Source organism: Cyprinus carpio, chromosome A14 (assembly GCF_018340385.1).
Source record: "Cyprinus carpio isolate SPL01 chromosome A14, ASM1834038v1, whole genome shotgun sequence".
Lineage (NCBI taxonomy): Eukaryota > Metazoa > Chordata > Actinopteri > Cypriniformes > Cyprinidae > Cyprinus > Cyprinus carpio.
The window spans coordinates 13,759,794-13,782,885 of record NC_056585.1 but is presented as its reverse complement, the minus strand read 5'-3'; the positions used below and the strand labels follow the sequence as shown (position 1 = coordinate 13,782,885).

The window sequence follows — 23,092 nt, the reverse complement described above, 5'->3', positions numbered from 1 at the left end:
CTAAATTTAGCAAAATTTCTATATTACTATAACGGACATTCTTCTATTGTCATGAAAATAATATAACATGAAAAATCTACTAAAATTTACTAAAAATGCTTCAATTTTTTTTACTATAGTTTAGTTTAGTTTGTTGTCAAATGTAACCCAGACATTTCTTTGTGGAATTGAAATATATTTTAATTAAGTTCATTATAACTTAAGCTTAGCATTCTCACAGGATTCTACAAAGGTCTGATCTGAAAATAATTTGAATCAATCCGTATGCTCAGAAACCTCAGTAATTTAAAAAGAAACAAAAATTGTTTTATATAAGACATTTTTCAAGTCATTACACATCTCTCCTGACTTCAGGTCCTCCTGGGAAACGTGGCCGGATGGGCAGAAGAGGCGACCCTGGTGAGTGCAATCTCTTCATTTATGTTCCTCATGCCTGATGTCTAGCCCTTTTCTATAAACATTGTTACCAGTGTGCCTAATTCATAAACATTAGATGTGACTGGGAGGAAGTCTTCAATGAATGTGGTTTTGATTCACCGTAGACCCTCAGATGATTCAGAGGTATTAAACTCAGACTGATGATGACTCAGCCATACAAAGTAAGATGGTGATCTATTTCTAAGTGAGCTGTGCGGTGGACACACATATGGCTCTCAAGGGCACAGACTGAGAGAGGTTTTAATGAAAAGAATCATTCATTGTCACGTCACTTGCAGAAGAAGCCATCAGTATAGCTTGTGAAGTTTAAGTTAGTGTTTACCTAAAAACATCCGTTATCTTTTGAATGTGTACAGTTTATACACCAGAACCTATATTCACCTTCTGACCATATCCGATTAAATCTGAGATTACAGCGTTCCCATACAACTGGCATTTGGACAGAATGACAATTCTTTACATCTGTTTTTCAAACTTGTTCCAGCACTGCTGCCCTGGGAGAGGAACTTCAAACGTTGGCAGAACACTTTATTTACATAGAGATAGTGGGTCATTTTGTCACTAAGTCTGCTAGATGTGGTTCTGTTTTGCTGTGCCTGCTTGTTGTAGTTTGGGTCGTGAAGCGGGCAGGAAGAGTCGAATGTTAAGACAACACCATTGCACAACAGTCTGTTTGTTTCTCTAGTGTGAGGGAGAAAATATGGTTGGAAAGCTGGAAGATATTTAGCAGACTAATCAGCGCAAACATTAGGCAGGTCGTAAGTGTCCATGATAATTCAAAAGTTAAAAGCGCTCGTTTAATTAGAACCCTCGTCAATTAAACGATTAATCTTTTTACTAAACAATTTTGATAACCGTAAAACACATTCTCATTATTTTTCTCTTTCAACATCTTACTCTTAAAAGCTTTCCAAATGGTGAGGCCATTTCGTTCACAATGGTCAGAACTTGACTGAGCTGAGTGAACATTATCTTTTAAACTCTTAAGAGTCTGCCAGCATCTAGACGCGAGTAAATGCCAACAACTTTCTGCCTCGTAAAACCTCAACACATCTTTTAAACCTCTTTTTCTTCTCTGAGGGTCATAATGCTTATCTGATGAACATTTCAGAAAAAAAGGTTTAGAGGTTTTTGTTAAGTGTAATTTTGTGTTATTATTGAAGTTAAACTGAAAGTTTAAAGACATTTGGATTGTTTTAAATGTCTCTTTGTTGTTGTTCTTTTATTTTTCAGGACCCCCAGTAAGTACCTTGTCCTCACACTTCAAAATATTGACATGTTGCAGATATGGGCTCTGTATTGTGGTAAGGCTGATAAAATGTTTAAAGGGTGAGACATAAAACCTGAGAAACACCCTTCAAGTTCTGGAATCTTTTTTTTTCTACATTTGATAATATTTGCACCAGTTTATCTGACATTACATTTCTAGAACTTTCAATTGAAAAAATAGCATGCTAGAATTACCATTCTTCTGAGATTCCAGAATAAATCTTAAAAAAAAGTTCTGGAATACTTCAGAGCTGCCGCAAGCTTAAAGCTGTAGGATATCTGGTGCTTCTGATATTAAAGTTTTAGAATATTCAAACCAACATTAAAGTTCTGGTATCCAAAAAAAGTGTAACACAGCGTAAGAACAGGTTGCAAACTGTCTGTCACCTGCTTTAGATTTAGGTTAAAACCAAGCTGTCAACACCTTGTTACAAATAGATATGTGGCTTCTAATCCATATTTTTAACAGGCTGTCATGAAGATTTCATTGATCTGTTTAATGCTTGCAGATGTCAAATTATGTGACAGCTTTCAACATTTTAACAGTTTAGGTTGGTTTGCTAACTTTCACGTTTAGTTTGTGGTCTTCTGTAGAGCAGAGGTCCACCAGTTTATTTACTCAGAAGTCTATTGCAATGTTAAGAAACCCTAAAACATTTTTCACTTATAATCCAACAAAGTGCTGTTATTTCAACTATTAAACACATAAAACAGTGATTCACTTTGCGGAAAGACTGACAGGTTGTGTTTTTCTATTTAAGTTTTGGAATGTGTGTATGTTCTTCGAGTTCAGATTGGTCAATGAGAATATTTTACAGTAGTTTTCTTTTTATAACACTGGATTTTAAAATATTTGCCTTTTTTTTATTAAACTGAACAGATTCTCTTGAGATTATGAAATCTGTCATGATGTTACTTTGGGATTTGTAATCTTTTTTTATCTACTGTAGGTCTATATTTATTCATTATATCACATTTTTCTTTGCACAGGGCACACCTGGGCGAGACGGTTACCCGGTAAATCTCCTTTAAATGATCTAGTTTCTTCTTGGGTCTTAATCTCTATCTTATGGAGCTCTTTTTCTAATTGCTTCTATCACATCCAGTTGACTTGCTGTTCATCTCTGTTTTTTTCATTTCTGTCTCACTAAATATCAGTTAACAGAGAATTTCCACATAACTAAAAAACAAAACAAAACATAGAACGTTTTAGCAAATCGTTCTTGAAACATATTTTTGTCCGCAGGGTCATAGAATATATATTTTTAAGAGGAATATGAATTACACAGCTTATGCAGTGAGAGAAGTGTTAGTAATAGTGTCTAAAGTAAGCACTAAAAAGTTTCAAACACTTTTCATCATCGATATCATCATCTCTGATTAAGAATGGATCTCTTTCGCTGCTATTTCAGCAACAAGGCCGATAATGATGCTGAGTTTCCTGGAAAGAGTGAAAGCGCTCCTGGGCTTAATTATGCTGTAATGGTGTTTCTCTGTTGAAACCACTATAGATTCGTCCCTTTGGCTAAATGTGTGTCCGGGACAGCAGGCCAGAAACACTTAGGACTTTTAGTTTATAATTTCCTGGTTTCTTGAACCCTGAAATGGAAAGTACTAGGAAAGCAGTCGGGCGTTTAGAAATGAATCGGGCGTAGACAAAACATCACATGTGAACTTTGACATGTAGATGTAGATGTACTCTGATCTCTTAAAGTACATCACACATCTGATGATTGTTTTCTGATAACTGGACTTTGATTAGAATAGTTTGTTTGTGTTCAAATAAAAAGAAAAGCATTTGCTTGGTAAACTGAGAGTCATAATAATTGAATCTTGTATTTCATTTATAAAACAATCCCCAGTCAAACAATCAATAGTATTTTTCAGCACCTCTGTTTATGTAGATACAAACATGAGATCAGTTCTTGGGGTCCAAACAGATTTCCAGTTGAATTGGATCATTGGTGTGATTGTATGATCTACTGTAGAAGTGGTCTGGTGGCCTCTAGTGGCTGTCAGTGGAACAGCAGACAGCAGAATGATAAGCAGCAGGCTGTTCTGGACCATGTCAAGGTGAACCTGGGGTCAGATTGTGGTTAGTCACAAAGCGAATGAGGCTTTGTACCTTGTTTTGTCTGGATCTTAACTGTGGACCCCATGGTTTGGTTGGTTTGGCTCCAGATATCAAGAGATGTTTAGTTAACAAGTCTTAATCACCTCGCGGCGTGAAGTATGAGTTCAATAAGAGTATATTTGTCTGGGAGTTCTGAGTAAGCCTTACTGTGCCTCTTTAGCCAATTATACTGCAGATATTATGTATTACTTTACCACTTCCTGTCTCTGTACCCATTATCTCTACTATCGTTGCAGTAAATCATAGTGATGTCTGTACTGTTATGCTGTGGCGTATCTCCTGTAAGATCAGCCTCTAGATAACAGTCTATGCCAGGCTGGGTCAGTCATGCCCAGCCAATTAGTATCAGAGGTACACTCCCAGTTTTCCCAGATTTGTACGTCTGCCGGGAAAAGTCTGTGGTTAATTATAGACAGGTGTGTGTGTGTGTGTGTGTGTGTGTGTGTGTGTGTGTTTGTTTTAGAGTGTGTGTGTGTGTGTGTTTTTGAATGTTATTCTTGATAATTATTGAGGTATGGGTAGTATTTGTCTTTTTAATCAAAAGTTTTTAATAGTTTATCATGTATATATGTAAACATATGTATACATTTTTATGCAAAAATAAATACAGGAATAAAATCTCATGCTCATTACTGTAGTAAAGTAGTAAAATTCCTGTTCAGACACAATGAAATCAATGAACTGATCATTTAAATACACTAAAATCATAAATTAACTTTACTTTTACTTTATAGTAAAATAGCTAATATAGTAAAGTAATGAAAATCATGCTTTTCAAATACATTAATAATTCATTTAATTAATTCATTATTATTATTGTTATTAAAGTCTTTTTAATGACAGTTTCATAAACATAAATTTAAATTACATTTATTTATTGCAATAATGTAAATGAAAAAAAAAAAGACACCTGAGGCTACACTGGCACTTTGTTTGGCCTCATTGGGCTCAATAGTAGAACACCTCAATATGTGTGAGTGGATCTGATTTCCTAAACTGGAGCGCATCCATTAGCCTCTGCCAAGCCTCTGTAGCATCTGAAACACAGCGACAGGTGCGTGTGTGAACTCGCCCCAAATCCACATCCTTTATGGTGTACAACGCAATCTCAGAATGCTTTCGGCCAGCAACTGTGAAACATACGCTAGTGATTTCTCTCTGTTCACCAGCAATAGTCATCTTTTAAACAATCCCCTTTACTCCCTCACAACATGATTGTTCTTATCCTGTAAACTAGTTTGACAAACAGTTTGTGTTAAATTACGTCATATGGCGAGGATTATTAATGACAAAAAGCAGATGATTTCAAGTAAAGAATTGACATCGTTTCACTAACCGTAAGGAGTTTAGTTGATGAGCAACAGGAGCTAAATAGGAAGTGTACGCATATACATTTGATGGAATCTAGGTAGATCCAGGTTGATTCTGCTCTGTAATTGCACTGGGTTTATGTTACTCACATGTGTGAACACAACATGTGTGTAGATGCTTTGCCATTGTTCTTATAAGCTCAGGTGGTGCCCACATGCTGTCTGTGCTCATTTGAGGCCGTGTAAACAGACTGTATTACATGCAGACGCTGCTGAGAACCGCTCTCATGAGACTGTTGTTTAGATTCTCTCATAAATAATCCCTTTGGATTTGAGCATGTGATGGAGAGGGTGACTCTTTTTTCTGAACATGTCCTGGCCAGGATTTCTAAACTTCTTAAAATGTCCTGGTTTTGGCTTTGTTTTATTGTTTTCAGACGTAAGGACTGAAATGTAGTCTGACCAATATATATAACTGACCAGTCATGAAATGCAAGAAGGTGGGATTAACAGAAAATACATAACATCAATGTACTAAAAATGTAGACATTGTTCCTTTGCTTTGCTGAAAATTTCAGAATGATCTCATTTACAGGCATTGAAAGTTTTCTATTTTTAGTTGAAAATGGAGTCGTGTAAACAGCCCCTTAGAAAACCCGGCCAGAACATGTCAAAAAAAAAAGAGGTTGTATGGTCAAGGATAGGGACTGCTTGTTAACAAAGATGGAGTTGTATGAATACACAAAGCACTTTTGTTTTCTCCAGAAAATGTAAAAATCTATTTTAGAAATGTCTAATATAACAATTCTTGTTACGGAATAACGGAAATATGCCATATGAAGGCTTTCTATGAATATTCTTGACATGGTAGTGTTTCTTTTTTGAAGTTCAGGAACATCTTTCTTGGCAGCCCGGTGGGAGAGAAATGGATGTCACATATCCCAAAGTATTTCCATGTACTTGAAGTATAAAGCAGTCCAATAAACGATATTCCCTTCAGAGAAGAAAAGAGAACAGAGAGACGTGGAGACTTCATGGACATTGGATCCAGATGAGGGGTCGTCTTGCCTCGCAGAGCCACACAGGGATGAGATTGTGGTACTTTTAGGCAGAAAAATGAAACCTGAACAACTAGGGGGTTTGCATAGAATACATCTCTATACGCTGTCCAAATTTATATATATTATGTATTACACATCGTGCCTACTATCACAAATTCTATCACATTTAAAGTGGTTAAATTCTTTCTCTGTTAGGAAATAAAATTGTGAAATTCAATAAGTAGCAAGACATAGTTTTGTGTTGTACATCTTACAGTAATGGATGATCAAAAATGTAAAAATTAGGACAGGGACTTTGTTCTATCTTTTGGTTGTTGGTTGGATTTTGAGATGTGGGTGTTGATGAGACCACATGATATGGTAAAAAAAAAGCAAATTGTAAAATGTACAAATAAAACACATACATGGAGGAATTGTTCACAATAAGATCTTTACAAAATAGATTTTTTTACACAATAGATGCTGAGTATTTTTGTCTTGTTCGTCTTAAATGTGGGTTTATGGGGTTTGTGATTCAATTTTTTGCAACAGTTTGCAAGTGGGATAAGAAAAATCTTTAATCAAATTGAATTTGATATATATTCTCTGAAAACAAGTCTTAATGTCTTGTGCATTATTCTTCAAGTAAATCACATTTTGATATTTTTACTGGAAAAGTAGCATTGCATTTAAGGACTTAAAACCAGATATTGGCAATGAAAGATGGGACGTTTCTACACTGTCCAACCCAAACACAATCTCTTAAGTAGGTGAAGGCAGTCAAAACCTGTGAAAGATTCTTTTGATTAAAACATCTAAGTCTTGATTTGACTCAAAGGGCCTATCGATACAATCCCTCCAGATTTCCCACAAAGCACCATTGAGCCCACCACGAAGTCCAATTTTAGCAGGAATGCTTTTGTAGGCCTGAACTCAAAGCGTTTCGATTACCCTGTGATGAATTTACGATTTATAGCAAAGTTGAAAAACTTTAACACTGGCAAAGGGCAGCAGACAAAAAAGTCATTATTTCATTTTCTTGAGGCTTTACTGGTAATCTGAATCCTCTTTCTCAGTCCTTTGCACTTTGTGGTTAAATAAATGTGGTGAATCTGTGCTACTTTGGTATGTTTTCCCGCTGTTCTTCCTTGGAATTCAGCGGTGCACACAACAAAATAAAATATCCAGGATTGATCTTCTTTTAATTGTTTTCTAAGAGGTTTTTTCTTGGAGGTTTTGCACTTAGTTTGGCCAGTGAGTATGTTGCAGGAGAGAAATGAAAAGCAGGTTTAGGAATAACGGATGGATTTTATTTTTTCATGGTTACCTTCACGCTTCAGGGGGTCATAAATTGAGTTGTGTTAGTTCATGTGTGGCATCCATATGGACCTTTGGTGAGAGGCAGATAGCAGGATGTTTGGAAATTTGAAGGATACATTCTTGGATTAATGTGAGTGATGTTTGCCCATGAAAATTCAAGAGTGGCTTCTTTTTTGGTAATGTTTCTGGGATTTTTGAGGAAGAAAACCTTTAGTCCCCTGATAATTTTGATGGATTATTCAATTACAATTGTAAGAGTCTTTGGCCCTGAGGGTCAACAGATTGAGACCCAGCAATAGTGACCAGTGGGAAGACCGATCTCCTCCTCACAATGATGAACTTAAAAGGTCTCAGACCCTGAGTACTATGGTCATAAATCAGAGTTAAATGTCTTAGCCGATTCATTCATTTCTCTTGCAGGAAGTCCGCTGGCATTGACCTGAGCACATGGTGTCTGCTCAGCATGAGGAGACACTGCAGAGAGCAAGCCATGTAAACGCTCCCAGATGTATGATTAGAGCTTCTAGCACGTCCTCAAAACAAACGTCCTGTCCTTAACATACCTCTGGGAATGCTTAAAATCAGGGATTGTTTATTGTCCACAATAGACTCGTACATCTTTTGTCTGTTTATTCAAAGGCAGAAGCTTAGTGTTCATTATTTTAGCCCAGGATGTTCTCTTACTTTTGGGTACAGACACTTCGTTGAAGTTTAAATGGCCTGTCTTGTGTTCAGTTCATATGCACGCAAACACGTGAGCACTAATTTTTCTTTTGGTGAACTCTGGCCTGCAAATTAATATATTTTGAATTCCTTTCAAAGAATGACATGAAGGAAATACAGTACAGTTTCGGATCAATGCAAGTTTAAAATATAAACTTTAAAAAGAAAAGCTACTTCAAAGTTCAAAGGTCTCTGGCATTTTGATGACCTCCCACAATTCTTTCAAAAGTATGTGATTTATCTGACACTGCTACTTTTACTTTTACACAACTTCTCAGATGAGTGTCTATAATGGACACTAGGTTGCTCCTGTTACAGTCCCATACAGTCTATTAAACTTTCTACGAAATAAATAATAACTTATTTTATTCTGCCAATTTGGCACATCCTTTCTATTTTTGACAACTGCACAGCTTTTAATTTCCTGGTCTGATTAAAACTGATTTTTTAAACAACATTAATGTCTTTTATTTATAGCTATATGATCAGTAAAACAGATAAAACACATGAAAATGCCAAGGATACTACAATGCCCAACTATTTTTCTAGATCATTGATTACACTTGCAGTTGAATCTTTACTAAGTCTGGAAGTCTAATCTTAAATGTTGGTTGCAATAACAAGATTGTAAGAAACTGATCTGGCTCCAGTCCTCATATTAAAAATAGAATAGTGACATCATGGCCCAACATGATCATTTTAAATTAAATCTTTGTTTCTCTCTTTATCTTTTGATTTAACCCTCACACTTCCCCTCAGAGTCTATCTGCACTTTCCCTTTTTATGACCAGCTGTCTGTGGACTCCTGGAGTTTAATAGTCTGTTTTTCTCTTTTTCCACTGTTCAGGGTCCACTCGGTCTGGATGGCAAACCTGTGAGTATTCCCGAGCTTTAAAGAAACATAATGAGAATGTGTGTGTGTGTGTTTGGAAAACAGGTTCTGGATTCTCACATTACTGGACATTTAATCTGTCTTTCCAATGTAGTATGTGAATTTATGAGTCAAATTTGGCTTTCAAATGATTTAAGTCACTTTTAGTTGATGCTTCTTTCATTTGATCACATAAGCTTATTGTTAGTTTTTTATTATTATTATTATTGCTCATAAACACTAACTATTACACTGTCAGAAAAAAAGGTATACAACTGTAACTGAGATGGTACCCTTTCACAAGATGCTAATATGTACATTTTAGGTAATAATATGTACCTTTAAGGCACTAATATGTACCATTTAGGGGTAAACAAGGTACAAAGACATGTCTTAGCCATTGTACCTTATGGTACCACCCCAGTGACAAAATCTGTCATGTAAATCTGTGTTTATGTTGCATATATAAATGATGCCTCAATTGTGTAACTAAGCAATCAGAATTATGACTTGTGGATGTTAAAAAACTGAAAAAATGACAGACTTACATTGCAAGAGGGACCTGAACCATAATTAGAGACCACAGTGTAATAGAGACTTAAGAGGTGGGCTCTTTTAAACTCTTTTTGACTAGAAATTTAATAATTGATTTGTTTATTTGCAGGGTATCCCTGGACCTAAAGGAAGCCAGGTAAATACAATTTTAAATTTATACTGTGCTGTGAAGGTTATTGTCTTATATTGTTGACAAGTAAGTGCTACTTCATACAGTAGGTTTATGGAAGTAAGTTATAAACACAAATATGCAAGCTGTTCACTCATACTGTGTGCATGAGGAATTATGGTTTTATTTTTGCATGGCATCAGGGGGATTAAACTCCTATTTAAGTTTTCAAGCCATCTATCACCTCAGATATAGGGTCACACACTACAAAGTGTCTTTTACCTTGTATGTCTATCCACAAATCAGATGGAAGTAATGGATTATACACCAAAAGGAGCGAATTCATCATTGTTAGCTTGTGCTGTTGCATATAGGCGGTCGTTTATGAACCCTGTCGCGCTCTTTAGCGCTGCCAAAGGAAAGCCTGTTTGTCCAATGTAACGTAAACCACTTCTTCTGGAAAGCAGACCACCTCAAAACGCCATTCTTCTGTGGCTTTCTGTGAAAGACAGTTGTTTTGTTTTGACTCGCATGAAAGAAAGTCTAAGGTGGTCATAAAGTGGGTCTTATTCAGGCTGAAAATGTTGTGACGCATATAACTGATGTGCATCATAGAATATAGATTTAATTCACATGTGACACAGATGTTGTTTAGATGACAGTGTGAACAGCAAGAATCAAGAGCCTTTGCTACTTTCATATGTGGAATTAAATCATGGAAATGCACTTTTGCAATGTGACTTCAGTGTTAACAGTAATTAATTTAGCGTTTAAAATTTTACTCCACCCAAACACACACATTAATTAATTAATTAATTTAACCACTTTTTAGATAAACTAAAACAGTTTGCAGTTAAAAGTGCTATTGATTAAAAAAATATGTTTTAATTTAAATATGTTTTTACAGCACTGAGGTTCATTATTACAATTTCCCCCTTTTTTCACCTCCTCACCCTCACAATTATTCAACATGCACTTTGCATCAGCTTCACTAGCATTGCCTCTGTTTTTCAAAGCAATGTGTTTTACACATGTAGATCAGTTTTGAAGCCTCGTCGGTTCAGACCAGTGTCTGAAATGGGTCACAGTGAGAAGGTCATGTGAACAAGCTCTTAAAAATAACAGATTTGAGCAGAAAATGTGAATTTTGCAGTTGTCTTGTGGTATGAAGGTTGCCATAGACTCTCTTCCCTATCATTTCCACTCACATACTTTCACTCAAACCAGTTTCTTTATGTTCAGTCAGTTGTACATTCATCATATTCCCAGACTTTTGACCATGTTATTTGCAAATGACTTTTAAGATCAAAGATTACAGCTATATCTAGTGCAGATGTGAGGTGCAGCCTGTACTTTAAGTTTGGAAAAAGATGACTTAGAAAGAACTTTGAAGATGAGATACATGTGAAAGTTAGAGGATACTGAGATAGTAAAGACTCTTAGTGACTGACTTATGGTTCACATGGTATGTTTTTGAACTATGCTGTATTTTCCCTTAGACTTTGGTCATGCCATTTTTTCATTTTGGACAATCTGTCTAATCATCACACCCAACTCATTTATTTCCAGGGTTTGCCAGGACCAAAAGGAGATAAGGTACATTTAGTATCTTTTTTTTGTCAGTATTGTACGGCACACACACACACACACACACACACACACACACACACAGGATGCTTCATTCAGCAAACAGATGTTTTCCAATTTCTAAAACAATTCACAAATTTCATTTGCATTGGCTTTTGTATTCAAACACATGTTTTGGAGGGGATATAAACCGTGTCAGGCATGAAATTAGAGAAACAAGAAACCTGTGTTAAATGAAGACTGTCTTGAAGTCTTTTCCTGATTTGAGTGGAAAAAAAAGTATATGCACAACAAAACAAAAACATGGAGCCTTAGGATGTTTTTCTCCCGGATCAGTGTTCCTCATTTATAGTAATTAGTAAACAGAGCCTCTGCCCTGATTTCATTTATATGCTCTCTTGTTATAATATAAAGGTTAAATTATGACTGGGGCTGATTAAATTAGCTAACTCAGCTGGTTAGTGGGTCAGACGAATTGCAAACAGCCACATAGGCACCTTAGCAATCATCCACACACAGTCAAGAACCACTCAAATTCTCTTCAGAATATCAAGAAATCTAGTTTTTACTATAGTTCATGTGTTGCTAATTGTATTTCTTGTCTTTTTGTGTTGTAGGGTGATCAAGGAGACACCGGGCCAAGGGTCAGTACACGCATACTTCTGTCACTTTGAATAAATTTATATATTAATACTTTCCCTTACAGTCAGAGGAACAGAATGTCAAATGTGCCTCAGAATAATGAGGGTGATGCCTGACTAGATATTAATCACATTTATGAAGATACATCATAAATCAGAACTGAAGGGCTGAACTGTGTGTGGCAGAGGGCTGAATGCATTCAGCATTCACTCTTTCTATTATTGTATTGATCTTTCTTTATTATTTTTCTCACACACATTCAAAGAAGTGGCAATACATGAATGGGCAGATATGAGAGATGGGTAACTAAAGTAGATATGGGAAGAAAAAAAAAATATATTTTTTTTTATTGGGTTGGGTAATTTTTTTAGAGTGACCACACCCACATGTGGCAGTAGTGGCCCCAATCCAAACATAGGATTATTTGGTCAATATTTGGCTATTTTGAAATGATCATCATTAAACAAAGAAGTGTTCATTTTGCCCTGTGTGTTTCGAAATTCACCAATATTTTTGTCAATTTACCAACATTTGTGTCAACTTCCATTTTTTTTAATACACTGTAAAATGAGTATTTATTTAATAAATTAATCACTATACTTTATATAAATAAAAATGGTTTATATACAGTATAAACACACACATACATTCAAACGTAATCATATTATAAAATTGTACTTTTTTTAAATGACTTGAACAGTGCTCTGATACATATCCTGCTCCTCTTGTATGTTTAAAAGAAACAATCATGGGAGTTATCTATTTTGATTCACTAAGGAGTGTGCTGTGTGTGTATCTGTATATGTGTGTTGATTGCATGTTTCAGAGCACAAAAATGAAAAATGTCTACAGGCCAGCTAAATCCAACAAACCTCTCTGTGGGGAAGCTCTCAAAAAGAAAATATACAAAGTAAATGATGTCTTTATTTTCTTCTAAAAGTGCCACAAGTTTTATTTTAGGGTTGGGGTTAGTCTGCTGAAAATATAATTAGCGTAATTTATATAATGTAAGAACAATAGAAGTCTATGGGAAGCTTAGTTAGCTGAGAGTGTGTGTAGTGCCGAGTAAAGCAGCAGTGTGGGAAACCTCAAGCATCCCTCAGGTCACCACATCCCTGCTAACTCAACCCTCATGCTCACGCTGGCATCGACATGCTGTGTCACTCTTACTTTCTCTCTGTTTTGCTCTTTTTTTCTCTTTCTCTGTTGCAAGGCTTTAGTTCTCCGATTTTTTGAAGCTAACTTTAATTAGCTTTTTAACTTTGCCAAAGTTTTTCTGCAACATTTAATACAATTTAATAATAAGTGAAAAGCTATAAAATAATTTTGTCAGTTTCTCAATTTCAGCGAGAGAAAAAAGTGACATCCTTCCTTACATGGACGGCACAACCTTATTGAAAATCATTTGCGGCAGGCATGTGACATTTCTCTGTGCTTCTCGAGCAGCTCTTTGTTACTGCTGTCAGCACAATCCAGCCCTCAAATTGTGGTTTGCAGAGACCAGTGAACATAAATATGTTGTTCAGACCAATGTGATTTAAGACAACAAAAATAAAACCATGGTTTTTGTCCAGTGTTATTTCAGGGTGGCAAGACCAACAATTTGACATTATTTGGTCATTTTGTATTTGAATCACAGTTCTATTCAGGCAGTCCGTATTTAGAGCAAGTTAAAATTGCAAGTATTGTTTTTAATTTTCATGACATGGCATGAGTTTGAATAACCGATCCAGTCATATCCAATGAGAACTCAACAATATATATTGGATGTATACACAGGAGCCTGTAAGGAAATGGGATTTTAGTCATAATTATTATACTGTATTATGTTATGTTATGTTATGTTATGTTATATAATGACAGCAAATAAATAAAAGAGAGATAAAATTGCTTAATTTAAATAAACACTTATTTTACATTTTTTTAACAGAATCATAAAAATACTAAAGTGAATTAAAATGACAGAAAATGTATCCCATCATTTGGGATCAGTAAGATTTTTTAAATGTCTTTGAAAGAAGTCTCTATTTATTTGATCAGAAATACAATAAATACAGTAATACTGTGTTTTCTATTTTAATATATTTTAAAATGTAATTTATTCCTGTGATGCAAAGCTGTATTTTTAGCATCATTACTCCAGTTATCACATTATCCAGTGTCACATGATCCTTCAGAAATTCTTCATATATGCAGATTTGATGATAAAGAAAAAAATATTTTACTAACCTTTTTGTTTTACTGAAACTTTTGAAAGGCACACTGTGCATTGACAAGGATGGTGGTAAATTTTGAGACACAGTGTTTCATTGCTTTTATTTCAAAATAGTCAAAAATAATTGGTCTGAACGTTATGTATAGATCTGTCATTAGAAGGGTGTATCTTGAACTAAAGCTAAATCAACCAAAATCCTGCAAAGTGCTTTACTGGATTTGATATTTCACAATCTGGTGGCAGCGAAATGCTCTGTTAATGCTTTTTTGATGACTGGTCTGTGTATCTCTGCTCCTCTGTCCATCCTGTTCCTCTCGCAGGGTCATGGCACTCATGCAGGTCTGCATAGTAATCAGATTCTCATTAAGGTTTGTCTCTTCTCTGCTGCCATAGCCTTCATTTCCAAGCCACTCCTTGTCTGGGAAGGCTGTCTCCCTTCATGGCCCCTGAGATCTTGCACAGTTTCCTCACTATCCCTCAAACTGAAGTTTTCAATTGTCTTATTGTTTCTCCTTTGTCTTTTCCTCCTCCATCTGTTTTTCCGGGGATTTCCTGTCTCTTTGTATTGGGGACTCACATGCATAGATGGTCTTTCCTCGTTACGATCACAGCTACATCTCGGCCGATCAGCCCACTTTCCAGAGGCGTATGCTGAAGGTAGCATGTGTGCAAGGCATGTGCAGACACTCGCCTTACTAGATCTTCGTCTTCCTCGATTTTAACCCATGTCAGTTTGCGTGATTGCTTGTGTTATTGTTTGTGTGTCTTATACTTACAATCAAATGAGCTCATCCATGTGTGAAGGATCAGAGCGTTGCATGCAAGTTTGAGAAAGCTGAGGCTGATGCAGGGTGAATCTCACGAAAAGATATCTGGGTCATATTTTACCACATAATAATAATAATAATAATTATATATATATATTTAAATTTAATATATATATATATATGATATATATAGATATAAAACAGCAAGTAACAAATAAAGTCTGAAATATTATTTTCTTGTAAAACACTCCATTTATCTGTTTGACTTACAACTTTGAAAAATAATTTTTACAGTGCTAGAGGCATAATTATTTTGTATTATTTAATAATGTATTATTATTATTATTCACAAAAGGCAAATGACTTATATACAATAAAGAAGTTGTGCTAATGAATCTTAATACATCTTCTTTTATTCACTTTTCCAAATAAAAAAAGAGAATGTTATTTGTGCTTATGTTTTGCTGTGACTTACTTGAGGAATTTATTCTATATCACATGTCTGTATGTTTTCATCAGGGTGATCAAGGACAAGCTGGCCCACCTGGACCTCCAGGCCCTCCTGGAGCACCCGGTGCAAGAGGACCCCCAGGAAACACAGGGAAGGATGGTCCCCGCGGCCCACCTGGAGAACCAGTAAGACACTCCTCTCATTTTATCTGCTTCTGTGATGCCTTTAATGTTGTGCATTTCCTTGTTTAAAGGGGTCTGTGACAAAGTTGGCAGGAACCGGTGAACATTTAACTTTAATAAACAAATCAACAAACACAAAATGAAAGTAAAGTAAAAGCAGCAGCCCCTCACGGACGACTGCTGCATAAAACATAATATAACAACAACATAAAGCCCCGCCCCACTCGTCACAGGATCATCTCATAAAAAATTGTACAGGCTACAGCAAATCAGGGAGAATAATGCATGATATGACCCCTTATAAAAAGCATCTTATTTGAATGAACAGCTCAAATATCAAAACTCAACTAACTGACAGAGAATATTTTATATTATGTCAGTGTAGGTTAATTTTTACTTCACATTTGATTTGTATGTTCTTATTTATTTATTTATTTATTTTGATTTGTTTGAAAGATAACATTCACACGGGAAAATCAACTGGTGCAATTCTCACTAAGAAATTGCTAATAAATGTCACAAATAATTACAAAGAAACATCAAGTAACACCTTGAATTAAATGTACAATTGTCTCATTTTATTATATAATGCAGAGACTTTTAAACATCAATGGAACCAAAATATGTTTTGGATCCATTGTACACAATAGCACTGCTCTATATACACAAAAATTAAAAAAAAAATAAAAATAAGAATTGTTCAATGAACTTAATCAAATGAGGGAACTATTCCATACAATTACATGTAGTTTAGGTCTGTACAACAAAACTCAAAAGCATAATAGAAACTCCATCATGACTGAACATTAAACACTGAATCTCTCTTTACTGAAAAACATAAAATTACACTTAGTTTTTAAAAAGTGCTTACACATGGCTCCATTTCTCAAAACTCTTCACACAAAATCACAACACACACACACACATCATGCAAAACCACATATATCTTGCAAAAGTGAACACTTCATTCAGAACTAATTGTACCCTTCTAAAAATGGTATTTTTGCAAAGTAACTGTACAAACAAACATAAAATAATTAGCCACATACAAGCCAAACTACACACCGATGTGAAAAATGTAAAACACTACTCTTGTGTGTCTTTTGCTTGTTCAGAGTGCAGTGTAGTTCACAGGAGTTTGTCATAGCACTCACACAAACATGAATATGCACATAAACACTGTATATACAGTATGTATGTACAACTGATGAATTTTACACAGTTACACAGCAACTGAACGGAATCAATATTGATCCGACCTGAGCTGTATAATGACACTATTGACTTGTTAGAGCTGCTTTACAGCAGAATTTGAATTTGATACTATTATGAAGCTGCTGTGTAACAATCTATATTGTATAGAATGCTTTAAAAATGAAGTTGACTTTATGATTTGGCTTGTATGCATATATAGATGTATGTGTGTTTGTATGTGTATGCTTATGTATGTATGTACTGTACACACAAACACACACACATACACCCATATAATTATATATACAATGTAAACAGAAATGTAAGGGGGTAAAAATAATTTATTTCCCAAAACACTGAGTTTTGATTTCTAAGTAACAAATGATGTATAAGTGTTTTCACACATGATGACTAGGTGTAGGTCATCAGTAAATGAGTGTGCCATTTAAATGGCAATGTTAGTTTTGAATGCAAAACGTTTACAATAGCAAACTGAGTTTAAAGCACGTACTGTGATAGTGTAATTTTGCAGACTTGGTCTAAAGATTAGGTATAAGAGTGAATGGTTTCACTGAGTGGGCCTCAAGTACCACTTTTAGTGTCAATTTTTAAAAACTGTAATTTACTCTCTGAATGCAGTCCCATCCAAAGCATGTTGGGAACTATAAATCTACTGCCCAGTTAGTTACTGTATGTCAACAAAATGATTCATGTAGTCTCAAAGAATGATTAAGTTAGCATAAACATAATAAAGTTAAGACATAATGAAATGAAGTTGTGACAAAATGTTCAAGAATTGTGTTTGTTCAGCTCAAGTCATTTGAAAAACTGCAATAAATAAATAAATAAGCAAACTGTGTAGGGCACCAACTACCAAGGGGGCACCAAAGTTTTTTTTTTTTTTTTTTTTTTTTACTTAGGGGAGCCTAATTGTACAATTGGATTTATCATCTGAAGCTGTTTTTGTAATATAGCAGCCTGTGGTTTACAACAGTTACAGGTTGTACTTTAAAGGTTAAAGGCATTAGCATTGCTCCGCTCTGGCCTTGTTGTGTTTTGTTCAGCCAGAGGTGATGGAGAGAGATAGGTTAGAGGGGAAAGGGGCAAATCCAGTTCATCATTCCCCCGGCGGGGAGTTTGAAAACCACAGTCTATGCCAGTGTGCTGCGAATCACATAAAGCTAAACCAAATATAGATTTTAAGGCTCAAGACTCATCTGGTTTGGGTAAGACACGGCCACAGTGTGTTCTTGACAAGCTCTGCTGTTCCTACAGTAAATGTCCCGAAATGAGATATGACACGAATCCAGGTTCAGGAACAGTTCTCCCCACGTTTCTCGCCTTAGGTCCCCTTTTTAAATTTCTTATCATAAAGGCAGCTTAATTTGGACTAAAAGTGAACTGGAAATGGCCAGTTGCCAGTACTTACTCTCTTCTGTAGCAGTCTGTAATGTCGCTATTATTAGACAGTTCACAAGCCAAGGTTTTGACTATCAGCAGTAAATCTGTAGCATATTATAGCTTATTCTGGCCAAGAAGCATTCATTCATATATGAAGAGGCCGTCTGACTGACATTTTAAATTACCAAACTCTCTTTGCTTGATTTTACATGACATTTGGGGGTTTGGCAAACATGTGGGGAATCTCATTTACTCAGGATTATCTGCATTAAACTATAGTTTATACACACACACACACACACACACACACACACACACACACACACTTTACCGTTCAAACGTTTGGGGTCAGTTAGAATTTTTTGTGAAATTAATACATTTTTACAGCAAGGATGTAATAATTTGATCAAAAGTGACAGTAAGCACATTTATAATGTTACAAAAGCTTTATATTTCAAATAAATGCTGTTCTTTTGAACTTTCTATTAATCAAAAAAATCCTGAAAAGTATCACAGTTTCCACAAAATAAAATACTGTTTTCAACATTGATAATAATAAGAAATGTCTTGAGCAGCAAATCAGCAATATAAATGATTTCTAAAGGATCATGTGACACTGAAGACTGGAGTAATGGATGCTGAAAATTCAGCTTTGACATCACAGGAATAAATTATACATTGAAAAATTATTCAGAAAGAAAAATAGCTTTCCAACAAATCAAAGTTGGATGGTATAGGCAAAAAAATAAAAGAAATAATGATGTCAGTATATGTATGTATAATGTTAAATATGTATATTTGTGTATATGTAACATTATATGTATAAAAATATAATACATGTATACTAATTTAATTGATGTAGTATAATATATAATGTTATTATATCGTGGCCAGTCTTTGGGAATCACACACAAACACAAACACAAAATGTCAAAACAGGTAAATGCATTAAGTACATGAAATGTGACTATATTAATTTTTTTAATTGATCTAATAAGTCACCTTTGGCAAACAAGGGAGGTACCAACACCCATTTCAAGCATAGTAACACAATTGTGATATCATTTGATGAGTCTAAAAACACATAGTAGGCTATAACAGCACATGTACAAAGAGAGTCTGTGTAACTGTGCTGGCAGAAGTAGAGCTTTTCATTCGAGTCTTGTGGATTAAACAAAGAGACATGTTCTGTTTGCACAGCTTTACTTTGTCATCAAGCTTGTGTGTAAAGAAACAATTTATGAAAGCTGAAATCTATGATAATCTGCACCATGTTGGTCACAGATGTTTCTCTAACATAGCAACTTGCTAGCTAGTTATCTCCTATTGTTGTGTTTTTCACTGGCAAAACCACCTTGTTAAGAAGCACAGCTCGAAGGAAGGATGGGGAAAGCGAATAGTATAGTGCTTCTGATTTTCCCAAGCGCTTCCTCTGGTTTTGTTCATTTTTGACAGGGAACAGAAAATTATGTCTCTGTATTGTGGCTGAATACCAGCTTTGAAGTCTGCTTGACATACTACATCTGATTGTGTGTTTGCATATGTGTGCCATGTCTTCACTCATTCTGTTAATAATTTAGGTACGGAATGAGGACAAGAATATCGATTACAAAATGAAAAGCATTGCTTGACATCATCTTAAGTTTATATCTTAATACATTCACCCAGCACATCCTCCAAAAAATGCATGCAGATGTACACTATTTTTTTTGCTCTCTGTGTATGACAAAGACTATCAAAACCTTGAATTCTGTTATAAAATTATAATAAACCAATGATAACTTTGCATTAATGTGAGCAGGTGTTTGCTATAGGTGCCTGATATCTGATGGCAAACGTTCAACCAAAATAAGCAAAGTTGTACATCACTGCCCCCTATTGGTTAAATGACAGACACACCTGTCTCTACAAAGACGCCCTGTAAGAATAAAAAAAATGCTGTAAAAATTAAAAAGGTAGTTCAAATTTTGTAAAACTATCCTCACGGTTTATAAGAAATGGATGGCAGGAAAATTCAAATTGACAAGTGGCTTCGCTCATAAAATTAGTTCACCCAAAAATGAAAATTTGCTGAAAATGTACTCACTCTCAAGCCATCAAAGATGTAGATGGGTTTGTTTCTTCATCTGAACAGATCTGGAGAAATTTAGCATCACTTGCTCAAGAAATGGATCCTCTTCAGTGAAAGGGTGCCGTCAGAATGAGTCTAGACAGCTGATAAAAACACAAGTAATCCACAATTCCAGTCCATCAATTAATGTCTTGTGAAGTGGAACGCTCTGTGTTTGTAGGAAACAAATTCATCATTAAGGCATTTTAACTATAAACCATTGCTTTTGGCCAAAAAACAAGTCCATAATCCATAATAATGCCATCTCCAGTGAAAAAGTCTATCCCCTGTTGTTCTCTCATATCAAAATCCACCAACATGTTTGTTTAGAACTGTTTTAGACTGTTTTTGCTTATAAATGGTGCTTGATCTGTGCATATATTCAGACAAGACAACTATTTTGCTTGAGAAAGCAACATTATGGATAGAGGACTCAATTAAAAACGTCTCAATGATGGATTTGTTTCTTACAAACATGCAGTTTTTCACATCACAAGACATGAACTGACGCAAATCAAATTCTATGCAAATAAATGTGACATGACTTGATATTTAACATGAAACTCATACCAACCCAGCAAGCCATTTAATGTTAATAATGCTGCACAGCAACTTAAGGATTGGAACATGACATTTGGTTCTCCAGTCTTTTAAAAAAGAGCTCTGGCATCAATCAAACTCTGACGTACCTCTTGAAAGTTTGGTGTATTAAAGTAATTCTTAAATACTTTCTGTCTCTCTAGGGTGCTCCTGGACAAGAAGGAATGGAGGTGAGTGGAACCAGCACTGTTTCTGATGAACATGGTCATGGTCTTCATGGCTCACATTATATTACTGTATGTTACTTTCTTTCAAACAAGTTTTCTCTCTGCAGGGAAAAAGCGGTTTACCAGGAAAACCGGTAAGTTTAAAGCACATAAAATCTGTGTGTGCTCATCCTTGAGACCAGGATGTTTCTTGTTTTTTAGGAAAATGTCTTGGTTTTGCAATTTTCTAAAAAAGACTAAATTCTTTCCTTTTGGCTTAAATATGAACAGCATGTTTGAGTGTTTTGCCCTTTGCGCTAGTAAGTGCTTGCTGACTACAGCTGTCCTTAAACACTGACGTCTGGTTGCACTGACATCTGTATGGGGTCTTGAATTAGTTTCTGCCGGTTTCACTGGAATTACTTTTAATGTATAATATCAGTTTCGTTTTAGTACATGTGTATGTTTGTGTGTGAGACTAAGATGAGAAACATACTGTATGTGAGTATGTTCTAGCCATCGTGTTGAAGCTGCATGAAATATTTTTTACTTCTGTAATGTGATTTTATTTCTTAGTGAAAAAGGATATAAGGAAATTGTGGGGATGAAGGTGATTTTTTTTTTTTTTTTTTTTTTTTTTAAAAATTGAAAAGTGCTATTTATAGTACCAGAGGTTTTTTTTTTTTTTTGCTTATTTCAACCGAGAAGCAAGATTTTACATTGAAAAATTACCAAGACAAACATTTTTCTTTGGATTACTGTGCAATTATACATGGTTTTCAATAAGAGAAAGTAAATAGGGTAAATATAAATAGGGTGTATGTATATATATATATATATTTATTTATTTGTAGGTATTGTTGTTGTGTGATAGTGGTGGATATGTAATTTATTTTAAATGATTGTAGAGAGAGAGAGAGAGAGAGAACGAGAGAGAGAGAGAGAGAGAGATTATAGGGAGTTTCCAATACACTGTTTTTAATTTTTGTTTAGTTAAGTTGAAAATAACTAAAATAACTTGCAATAAAGTAAACCAACTTAAAAACTTTGAAAACTAAATAGATGTATTAAAAAAAAGACTTTTACTAAAATAAAAATGAAAACATAAAATCTAAAAGTAAAATCTAATTTAAAATATTAACAAATACTATAAAAGTATCTCAATGATAGTAAAAGTGCAAGCTCACATTCAGATCTGCCTCCATCCACTCAACAACTGATGGACGGATCCTATTCCCCATCCTGCATTTTTTATTTTTTGATCCGTCACAATATTGTATCTCTGTTGCTTTTCCCCTTAAATCGTATTTATGTGTTCAGTGTCTTTAAATCTCTATAAACTGTTTTACAGGGTGAAGCTGGTGATCAGGGTTACCCAGGACCACAGGGACCCCCAGGGCCAAAGGTCAGAGGTCCTTCTTCCTCTGGTTTTGACTCCAGAATATTGATAAACCCGTCATAAGCATTTTCAAGGTCCTTTTCCTCAATTTTGGTATTTAAATATGAGACATCAACAAAATAAGCAAGCAATATTATTTTTAACCTATTCATTTTCTGAGTATTTTTATCTTTGCACTCTTTAGTCTCATAGGTTCAGTTTTATTTAATCATCTCAGCATTTCTTTTTTATTTGATCATGTGCTTGATTTCACCATAGCCTCTGACCATTACTTAATCATTAGCGGTGTAATAAGAATGATTTCATAGAGTAATGGGCTTCATATGGATCCGACTGCTCTGTTCAAGCATCGTCTGCTGCAGTATTACTCTCTGCGATCTGTTCTATATTACTTTAAATGCTCTGTATGCTTTTGGCAGGGTGAGCAGGGAGAGCCAGGTCCTCAGGGTGACAGAGGAACCGATGGTCTGCCAGGCTTAAAGGTGAGCGCTGGGTGAAGTTGTTTCTGTTATGTGTGTGTGTGTGTGTGAGTGTGTATATGTATATATATATATCCTACAAAGACAGGGCTTACTGTAAATGGGTAACATCAATGTGCTTGACTGGTTTGGTTTGATTTGAGCTTTGTA

The 23,092-nt window shown here is 35.2% G+C and overlaps 1 protein-coding gene across 6 annotated transcripts; it reads left to right on the top strand.

The window, feature by feature from the left end:
• The first annotated feature begins 248 nt into the window (after positions 1-248).
• Positions 249-22,980, top strand: LOC109075707 (collagen alpha-1(XXIII) chain-like). 6 transcript variants are annotated; one of them, XM_042769933.1, is made up of 13 exons: positions 249-399; positions 1,672-1,679; positions 2,698-2,724; positions 9,082-9,108; positions 9,770-9,796; positions 11,339-11,365; positions 11,974-12,000; positions 14,799-14,870; positions 15,500-15,616; positions 21,062-21,088; positions 21,193-21,219; positions 22,416-22,469; positions 22,883-22,980. In XM_042769933.1, the coding sequence occupies exons 1-13, from the start codon at positions 378-380 to the stop codon at positions 22,958-22,960; spliced, it is 540 nt and encodes a 179-aa protein (XP_042625867.1). In that variant the 5' UTR covers positions 249-377; the 3' UTR covers positions 22,961-22,980. The 6 variants fall into 6 exon arrangements, with proteins under 6 accessions (XP_042625867.1, XP_042625868.1, XP_042625870.1 ...); XM_042769934.1 differs by lacking the exon at positions 14,799-14,870 and adding an exon at positions 14,534-14,581 and having other exon boundaries at positions 255-399; XM_042769938.1 differs by lacking the exon at positions 14,799-14,870 and adding an exon at positions 14,534-14,581 and having other exon boundaries at positions 319-399; positions 22,892-22,944.
• The last annotated feature ends 112 nt before the right edge of the window (positions 22,981-23,092 follow it).

Excerpts from the sequence above, each read along its gene's own strand:
- LOC109075707 (XM_042769933.1), top strand. The coding sequence starts at position 378 with ATGGGCAGAAGAGGCGACCCTG. Across the intron at positions 2,725-9,081 it reads CTGGGCGAGACGGTTACCCG|GGTCCACTCGGTCTGGATGG; the intron begins GTAAATCTCCTT and ends TCCACTGTTCAG. Across the intron at positions 14,871-15,499 it reads TCCAGAGGCGTATGCTGAAG|GGTGATCAAGGACAAGCTGG; the intron begins GTAGCATGTGTG and ends TGTTTTCATCAG.